This window comes from Diadema setosum, chromosome 16, assembly GCF_964275005.1.
Source record: "Diadema setosum chromosome 16, eeDiaSeto1, whole genome shotgun sequence".
Lineage (NCBI taxonomy): Eukaryota > Metazoa > Echinodermata > Echinoidea > Diadematoida > Diadematidae > Diadema > Diadema setosum.
Genome location: NC_092700.1, coordinates 29827533 through 29837610, shown reverse-complemented (window position 1 = coordinate 29837610; position 10078 = coordinate 29827533). Strand labels below are relative to the sequence as shown.

Below are 10078 nucleotides of genomic sequence, written 5' to 3'. Positions count from 1 at the left end.
TTGGTGGACCGACATCAATTTCTGGTGGTGCTGGGCCATCCGGCCACTGATAGTGTCGAGCATTATAATCGCATATAGACACCATGGATTCATTGCATTCTTCTGATGATACACTGGCCGGACATCACCAAAGTTAGTAAATGTGGAAAACACTGATGTTGATTTCTTTTTTTAAAATCTCTAATAGACACTGTTTTGACAATATCATAATAGCCTGAAAGCTAGCTTTGCCGATTCCGGCCTCGAAGATCTATGAAGTTATTGCGACTACTTACGACAGGGCACGCATTCGTCATCAACGAGCATGGTTCCTTCAGGACAGAAGCAGCCATTGACTCGCTCAACAGGACATTCTTTGTTGTCGTCATGGAAACGTGTACACTCGTCATGTGGAGACGGAATACATTCACACTCGTGGTATTCCATAGGTTCCTCACAGTGGAATGCTGGTCATGGTGGTAAAAAAAACAACAACAAACAAACAAGAGAAGTATATTGAAGACGGTGGTAGAGTTACAAGATGTCAAGAAGTTAGTTTCTCTACGTTAAAATGAAACTTTGGTACAAAATGTAGATTTTATATATTTCAACATGATACAGACACCAGTTTAACCAGTATCATTGTATGCGTCAAAATTAGGTTAGAAAAGTGTATCGAAAAATGCGAACATGATTATATAAATAATCATACACGTATAATCAAAATAATAATGTGTATAAGCATGTAATCACCAACAGCATCTCATATTTATATCTTCACTTTTTGTTAATGTTATTTTCATCTGATACGTTGTCAGTTTATTTTTTACATCTTTCATTCCACCAAAATAAGGGGTAGGGACCTAGTCCAGGAAAGATGAAGAATGGCTTTCCTTATCCTTAAGTCAGTCAGTTGTGTTTCATTTCGAAGTACCCATCCATTAAAATTAAAGCAATTAATTCTTGGTCCATGCTCAATATTCATCTCTGACACTAAAATAAAAAAGGGTAACAATTTTTAGCAGTAAACGGAACATAATAAGGAAAAAACTTACGACAGAAGTCATCCTCTCGCCAGTCGATACACACACCAGCTCTCGCACACGCAATGGCGTAGTACTCGAATGCGTCGCACGTAGTTTCGTTGGAGAAACACTCGTCGTAAAGGCAGTTCTTGAAGAATGGGTCTGGTGAAACAAACTCGTGACACACTTGGAATTCGGGCAGCGTGTACAGCAGTTTGCACCAGTCCACATCGGGTGGGTTCGGGCAACGAGGTACAGGCACGCCGCAGCCACAATCTCTCCGTTCCTTGATCGGTACCCATTCACAGCAGTTATTATCCTCTTCACACGTTGTCTCATTGACGCCACAGATCCCTGTTTGTTTGTTTGTTTGTTTGTTTTGGTTTAGTTGAAGTACAGACTATTTATAATATTCTCGGTAAAAAAGCAAGAAAACATAGCACATACTGTTCATTCATGTAATTTTGTGTAGATGGAAAAAAGATTAAAAGTGGACGCATTATAGCAAATAATAGGCCAACTTTTGGAATGGGTATAACGTACTCTAGTTTGAGTTGAAAAAAAAAAGGAATGAAATTTTTTTGATTTCTATGGGTATTTATTACTAAATAAACTAAGTTTGGAGTTGGCCTTGATTTGCCTGGCACAGGTGTAATTTGTCAGTCCTCTATCTTCTGAGAATCAGTGCCGTATGTTTTTATGAGTCAACAGTTACTCATTTATTTAATGTTTGTTCGTTTTGGTTTTCCAATATCACTGTTTCTAAAACGGTATTCAGTTATAGACAATAGAAAGATAACTACTCAATCAGTGAATCAATAGACATACTTCTTTTTGAAGCTTACCACCCAAATTCACTCCAATAAAAACGAAAAAATAAACTTTTAAATCTCCCCCAAACTAGGAAAAAACGGAAATGTGTGGATTACCGCACAGTCCCTCTGTGCTGTTGTAGTATATCTCGTAGGCAACCCGAACGCTGAAGTAGTGCAAGTCGAAGGGGACGAAACGGACTTCCAGGCGGATTTCGGGTGCGTAATAGACGACGAAGATACCGTCAACCCAGATGTCGAAGGTAGGATTGAAATCGCTCACGGGTGCAGTATATGGGTCTCCGTCTATGTCGACACGGTTGTGCTTTATGATATAAGATTTGATGAAAAAGCACAGTCAGCAACTTAATTGACATTGGAGGATTCAAACGACTTCTTTTGAAATTTCCTGTGTAACAGCAGTAAATTCATCGTTTGAAATATCCTTTGTTGACCTTCACAAATAATACAGTAATCTTGTTTGATAGTAGCTGTCTACTCCTAATAACAATCATTGTTACTTTTCCTAAGTTAAGTTTTAGGATTATCACTGTCGTGATTCATATTCTTGTTGCACCCATACATTGATTCCTACTCATAAGCCAGTAGTTCGTTCAACTATAGTGCAACAGCAGCGCGGCAGTCGGTGTATCCGAGTAGAAAGAGATCGATCAGTATTCTTCGGAACTATGAGGTACTCGAAAAACATCATAACACGTTAAACCTACCCCTCCGGACGTGTGGTCAGACAACAGTACGACCGTATGCCCTTCGTATATGATTGTAAGCTGCTTAGGACACGTTGTTCCGGGGAACCGTTCACACTCCACGTTGGTGATGAGTACCGTGTACTTTGGTGGTTTGCTGGAATCTTCGCTCAGAACGTACGTGCAGTTGCCTTGATGATCAAAGTCGTTACCATTGAAGTCTCTGTAGTGAGGATCGCCGTATCCCGTGCAGATACCTTGAAGAACAGAGCACGAGTATCGATGTTAATGAGTTTAGGGGTGTCAAGGACGGAAGTGATAAGGTTTACATTTCTTAGTGTAATAACAAAAGTAAATTACGCATGTCTGACTGAAAGGCAACTTCCAAACATGCCTTCTCTGAGATGCCTTTGAACAAAAAAATAACTAAATTGGAAAGACTTTTCAGACTTCAAACCTTTAGCCTGTAACAATTCCAATCACACAGACAACTGTTAAAGTGTATCCTGGCCAGGCAGCTACCAGTACGACTTATTGGTTCAGGTTGGAATAATTTTTCGATCACTTACATTCATTGCGCGGTGGTATATAAGCTGTTGGTGTGAAAGTGGGTGTAGGGGGCGCGGTGGTGGTAGGCCTCGTCGTAGGCGTGGAGACGGATTCTGTGGGTGTGGCTGTAAAACAGAGAAATGTTTTGTTGACACCTACAACAAGCCTAACTGCAGTAAAAATGTCAACTTTATGTTATTGATCTTTAGACAACTTAAGTCTTTAGCGAGGGACCTCATTTGGGTGTTCCGACGATAGCCTTAAAGAAAGCGAGTTTCCCTGATCTCTTGACTTCGTCTCTCGTGACATCACTCTGATCGCTTTAATTCCGATGAAGACAACCAGTGGACCTTTAACATAGGTTAAGATTACTCTTTAAGATATTCTCATGAATTGAAAATACACTTTTACGCGAAGCAATAGGCGCAACATAATGTACATGCTATCTATTTTCAGTGTGGCTATCTATCATGTCTATATTGGAAACATTTCTGGATTTATCTCAGCCCATATCTGCTTGTCTCGCTTGTTTCCCATTTTTCATTCTATTTATCAATCTGTCTAATTGACACTTCCTTTGAACTAAAGTTTGTTTTCTTTTACCAGAGTTCCTGCAACGCATACACTAGCATGTTTATAATCATGTATATTTCGAAATACCAAGTAGTCTCACATTTCAAACGAATACAAAAATCTGTTGAGTCCGCATCAGCTCTTGGCATCTCGTTACTACTCTTGCGTAAAATTTTGCGTCGTTGTTCAATGTCAAGGATCTCCAAGATTTTGAATACTTACAACAGGGCACACATTCGTCATCAACGAGCATGGTTCCTTCAGGACAGAAACAGCCATTGACTCGCTCAACAGGACATTCTTTGTTGTCGTCATGGAAACGTGTACACTGGTCATGTGGAGACGGAATACATTCACACTCGTGGTATTCCATAGGTTCCTCACAGTGGAATGCTGGTGGGTTAATAAACAACAATCAACTAATAATATAAGACAGGTATCAGACGTGTGGATTACATGCAAAAACAGCTTTAGATTATTTACTGAGTAGCTCTACAATAAGGGGCTGTAGCAACGTCTTAAAATTACCTACAGAAATGTAACGCAACTTCTTGTTCATTCTTAATTAGCTTGATTGATAGGATGTGTAAAATATTTTACAACACGTTCTCAGGGATTCTATACTAACGGAGAAATTATGTGGAAAAGCAAATTCCAAACAGTCCCAAACAAATTTCAGTATATTGATACATAAACACAACAAAACTTTATGTTTGTTTCGAACAGAACATGATGACACGCTCCATTTGTAAAAAAAGAAAAAAAGAAAAAAATTATATTGATGACTGAATGATAAGAACTTACGACAAAAGTCTTCCTCTCGCCAGTCGATACACACACCAGCTCTAGCACACGCGATGGCGTAGTACTCGAATGCGTCGCACGTAGTTTCGTTGGAGAAACACTCGTCGTAGAGGCAGTTCCTGAAGAATGGGTCTGGGGAAACAACCTCGTGACACACTTGGAATTCGGGCAGCGTGTACAGCAGTTTGCACCAGTCCACATCAGGTGGGTTCGGGCAACGAGGTACAGGCTCGCCGCAGCCACAATCTCTCCGTTCCTTGATCGGTACCCATTCACAGCAGTTATTATCCTCTTCACACGTTGTCTCATTGACGCCACAGATCCCTGTTTGTTTGTATCGGTTTAGTTTAAGTATAGACTATTTATAATATTCTCGGTGAAAAGCAAAAATCGTAGCAAAAATTGCTCATACATGTAATTTTGTGTAAATGGAAAAAAAAAGGTTAAAAGTGGCACGCATTGTAGCAAATAATAGACCAACTTTTGGAGCGTAAGAGATCAAATGGGTAAAACGTACTCTAGTTTGAGTTGAAAAAAATAAGAATTAAATTTCTTCGATTTCTATGGGTATTTATTACTAAATGAACTAAGTTTGGAGTTGGCCTTGATTTGCCTGGCACAGGTGTAATTTGTCAGTCCTTTATATTCCGAGAATCAGTGCAGTATGTTTTTATGAGTCAACAGTTACTCATTTATTTAATGTTTGTTCGTTTTGGTTTTCCAATATCACTGTTTCTAAAACGGTATTCACTTATAGATAATAGAAAGATAACTACTCAATCAATGAATCAATAGACATACTTCTTGTTGAAGCTTACCACTCAAATTCACTCCAATAAAAACGAAAAAATAAACTTTTCAATCTACCTCAAACTAGGAAAAAAAGGAAATGTGTGGATTACCGCACAGTCCCTCTGTGCTGTTGTAGTATATCTCGTAGGCAACCCGAACGCTGAAGTAGTGCAAGTCGAAGGGGACAAAACGGACTTCCAGGCGGATTTCGGGTGCGTAATAGACGACGAAGATACCGTCAACCCAGATGTCGAAGGTAGGATTGAAATCGCCCACGGGTGCAGTATATGGGTCTCCGTCTATGTCGACACGGTTGTGCTTTATGATATAAGATTTGATGAAAAAGCAGTCAGCAACTTAATTGACATTGCAGGATTCAAACGACTTCTTTTGAAATTTCATGTGTAACAGCAGTAAATTCATCGTTTGAAATATCCTTTGTTGATCTTCACAATACAGTAATCTTGTTTGATAGTAGCTGTCTAATCCTAATAACCCTCATTGTTACTTTTCCTAAGTTAAGTTTTAGGATTATCGCTGTCGTGATTCATATATTATTCTTGTTGCACCCATACGTTGATTCCTACTTAAGCCAGTAGTTCGTTCAACAATAGTGCAACAGCAGCGCGGCAGTCGGTGTACCCGAGTAGAAAGAAATGGATCAGTATTATTCGGAACTATGAGGTACTCGAAAAATATCGAAACACGTTATACCTACCCCTCCGGACGTATGGTCAGACAACAGTACGACCGTATGCCCTCCGTATATGATTGTAAGCTGCTTAGGACACGTGGTTCCGGGGAACCGTTCACACTCCACGTTGGTGATGAGTACCGTGTACTTTGGTGGTTTGCTGGAATCTTCGCTCAGAACGTACGTGCAGTTGCCCTGGTGATCAAAGTCGTTACCATTGAAGTCTCTGTAGTGAGGATCGCCGTATCCCGTGCAGATACCTTGAAGAACAGAGCACGAGTATTGATGTTAATGTGTTTTGGGGTGTCATGGCGGAAGAAATAAGGTTTAGATTTCTTAGTGTAATAACAAAAGTAAATTATGCATTTCTGACTGAAAGGCAACTTCCAAACATGCCTTCTCTGAGATGCCTTTGAACAAAAAAAAGCTAAATTTCAAAAATTTCAGACTTCGAACCTCTAACAATTTCAATCATATAGAAAAATGTGAAAGCGACTCCTGGCCAGGCAGCTACCGGTACGATCAAAATGGTTTTAAGGTTGGAATAATTTTTCGATTACTTACATTCATTGCGCGGTGGTACATAAGCTGTTGGTGTGAAAGTGGGTGTAGGGGGCGCGGTGGTGGCAGGCCTCGTCGTAGGCGTGGAGACGGATTCTGTGGGTGTGGCTGTAAAACAGAGAAATTTTTTGTTCACAAGTACAACAAACCGAAGTGCTGTAAGAATGTCAACTTTATATTATTGATCTTTACACAACTTAAATCTTTGCGAGGGACCTCATTTGGGTGTTCCGACGATAGCCTTAAAGAAAGCGAGTTTCATTGATTTCTTGACTTCGTCTCTCGTGACGTCACTTTGATCGCTTTAATTCCGATGAAGACAACCAGTGGACCTTCAACATAGGTTAAGATTATATTCTTTAAGATATTCTCATGAATTAAAAATAAACTTTTACGCGAAGCAATAGGCGCAACATAATGTATATACATGCTATCTGTTTTCAGTGTGGTTATCTATCATGTCTATATTGGAAACATTTCTGGATTTATCTCAGCCCATATCCGCTTGTCTCGCTTGTTTCTCATTTTTCATTCTATTTATCAATCTGTCTAATTGACACTTCCTTTGAACTAAAGTTCGTTTTCTTTTACCAGAGTTCCTGCAACGCATACACTAGCATGTTTATAATCATGTATATTTCGAAATACCAAGTAGTCTCACATTTCAAACGAATACAAAAATCTGTTGAATCCGCATCAGCTCTTGGCATCTCGTTACTACTCTTGCGTAAAATTTTGCGTCGTTGTTCAATGTCAAGGATCTCCAAGATTTTGAATACTTACAACAGGGCACACATTCGTCATCAACGAGCATGGTTCCTTCAGGACAGAAACAGCCATTGACTCGCTCAACAGGACATTCTTTGTTGTCGTCATGGAAACGTGTACACTGGTCATGTGGAGACGGAATACATTCACACTCGTGGTATTCCATAGGTTCCTCACAGTGGAATGCTGGTGGGTTAATAAACAACAATCAACTAATAGTATAAGACAGGTATCAGACGTGTGGATTACATGCAAAAATAGCTTTAGATTATTTACTGAGTAGCTCTACAATAAGGGGCTATAGCAACGTCTTAAAATTACCTAGAGAAATGTAACGCTAATTCTTGTTAATTCTTAATTAGCTTGATCGATAGGATGTGTAAAATATTTTACAACACGTTCTCAGGGATTCTATACTGACGGAGAAAGTATGTGGAAAAGCAAATTCCAAACAGTCCCAAACAAATTTCAGTATATTGATACATAAACACAACAAAACTTTATGTTTGTTTCGAACAGAACATGATGACACGCTCCATTTGTAAAAAAAAAAGAAAAAAAGAAAAAAATTATACTGATGACTGAATGATAAGAACTTACGACAAAAGTCTTCCTCTCGCCAGTCGATACACACACCAGCTCTAGCACACGCGATGGCGTAGTACTCGAATGCGTCGCACGTAGTTTCGTTGGAGAAACACTCGTCGTAGAGGCAGTTCCTGAAGAATGGGTCTGGGGAAACCACCTCGTGACACACTTGGAATTCGGGCAGCGTGTACAGCAGTTTGCACCAGTCCACATCGGGTGGGTTCGGGCAACGAGGTACAGGCTCGCCGCAGCCACAATCTCTCCGTTCCTTGATCGGTACCCATTCACAACAGTTATTATCCTCTTCACACGTTGTCTCATTGACGCCACAGATCCCTGTTTGTTTGTATTGGTTTAGTTTAAGTATAGACTATTTATAATATTCTCGGTGAAAAGCAAAAATCGTAGCAAAAATTGCTCATACATGTAATTTTGTGTAAATAGAAAAAAAGCTTAAAAGTGGCACGCATTGTAGCAAATAATAGACCAACTTTTGGAGCATAAGAGATCAAATGGGTAAAACGTACTCTAGTTTGAGTTGAAAAAAAAAAAGAATTAAATTTCTTCGATTTCTATGGGTATTTATTACTAAATGAACTAAGTTTGGAGTTGGCCTTGATTTGCCTGGCACAGGTGTAATTTGTCAGTCCTTTATATTCCGAGAATCAGTGCAGTATGTTTTTATGAGTCAACAGTTACTCATTTATTTAATGTTTGTTCGTTTTGGTTTTCCAATATCACTGTTTCTAAAACGGTATTCACTTATAGATAATAGAAAGATAACTACTCAATCAATGAATCAATAGACATACTTCTTGTTGAAGCTTACCACTCAAATTCACTCCAATAAAAACGAAAAAATAAACTTTTCAATCTACCCCAAACTAGGAAAAAAAGGAAATGTGTGGATTACCGCACAGTCCCTCTGTGCTGTTGTAGTATATCTCGTAGGCAACCCGAACGCTGAAGTAGTGCAAGTCGAAGGGGACAAAACGGACTTCCAGGCGGATTTCGGGTGCGTAATAGACGACGAAGATACCGTCAACCCAGATGTCGAAGGTAGGATTGAAATCGCCCACGGGTGCAGTATATGGGTCTCCGTCTATGTCGACACGGTTGTGCTTTATGATATAAGATTTGATGAAAAAGCAGTCAGCAACTTAATTGACATTGCAGGATTCAAACGACTTCTTTTGAAATTTCATGTGTAACAGCAGTAAATTCATCGTTTGAAATATCCTTTGTTGATCTTCACAATACAGTAATCTTGTTTGATAGTAGCTGTCTAATCCTAATAACCCTCATTGTTACTTTTCCTAAGTTAAGTTTTAGGATTATCGCTGTCGTGATTCATATATTATTCTTGTTGCACCCATACGTTGATTCCTACTTAAGCCAGTAGTTCGTTCAACAATAGTGCAACAGCAGCGCGGCAGTCGGTGTACCCGAGTAGAAAGAAATGGATCAGTATTATTCGGAACTATGAGGTACTCGAAAAATATCGAAACACGTTATACCTACCCCTCCGGACGTATGGTCAGACAACAGTACGACCGTATGCCCTCCGTATATGATTGTAAGCTGCTTAGGACACGTGGTTCCGGGGAACCGTTCACACTCCACGTTGGTGATGAGTACCGTGTACTTTGGTGGTTTGCTGGAATCTTCGCTCAGAACGTACGTGCAGTTGCCCTGGTGATCAAAGTCGTTACCATTGAAGTCTCTGTAGTGAGGATCGCCGTATCCCGTGCAGATACCTTGAAGAACAGAGCACGAGTATTGATGTTAATGTGTTTTGGGGTGTCATGGCGGAAGAAATAAGGTTTAGATTTCTTAGTGTAATAACAAAAGTAAATTATGCATTTCTGACTGAAAGGCAACTTCCAAACATGCCTTCTCTGAGATGCCTTTGAACAAAAAAAAGCTAAATTTCAAAAATTTCAGACTTCGAACCTCTAACAATTTCAATCATATAGAAAAATGTGAAAGCGACTCCTGGCCAGGCAGCTACCGGTACGATCAAAATGGTTTTAAGGTTGGAATAATTTTTCGATTACTTACATTCATTGCGCGGTGGTACATAAGCTGTTGGTGTGAAAGTGGGTGTAGGGGGCGCGGTGGTGGCAGGCCTCGTCGTAGGCGTGGAGACGGATTCTGTGGGTGTGGCTGTAAAACAGAGAAATTTTTTGTTCACAAGTACAACAAACCGAAGTGCTGTAAGAATGT

At 39.7% G+C, this 10078-nt stretch overlaps 1 protein-coding gene across 1 annotated transcript in view; it reads right to left on the bottom strand.

Moving 5' to 3' along the window:
* Positions 1-267: 267 nt before the first annotated feature.
* LOC140239804 (IgGFc-binding protein-like) overlaps positions 268-10078 on the bottom strand; it is a 46836-nt gene continuing 37025 nt past the window's right edge. The window contains exons 36-50 of the mRNA XM_072319623.1: positions 9914-10018; positions 9374-9609; positions 8766-8973; positions 7865-8188; positions 7192-7450; positions 6519-6604; positions 5960-6195; positions 5352-5559; positions 4450-4773; positions 3868-4038; positions 3093-3197; positions 2545-2780; positions 1934-2141; positions 1035-1358; positions 268-446 (exon numbers count right to left, since the gene is read on the bottom strand). Coding sequence (XP_072175724.1) covers positions 268-446; positions 1035-1358; positions 1934-2141; positions 2545-2780; positions 3093-3197; positions 3868-4038; positions 4450-4773; positions 5352-5559; positions 5960-6195; positions 6519-6604; positions 7192-7450; positions 7865-8188; positions 8766-8973; positions 9374-9609; positions 9914-10018 — 3209 coding nt within the window. The remainder of the gene's footprint in view (positions 447-1034; positions 1359-1933; positions 2142-2544; positions 2781-3092; positions 3198-3867; positions 4039-4449; positions 4774-5351; positions 5560-5959; positions 6196-6518; positions 6605-7191; positions 7451-7864; positions 8189-8765; positions 8974-9373; positions 9610-9913; positions 10019-10078) is intronic.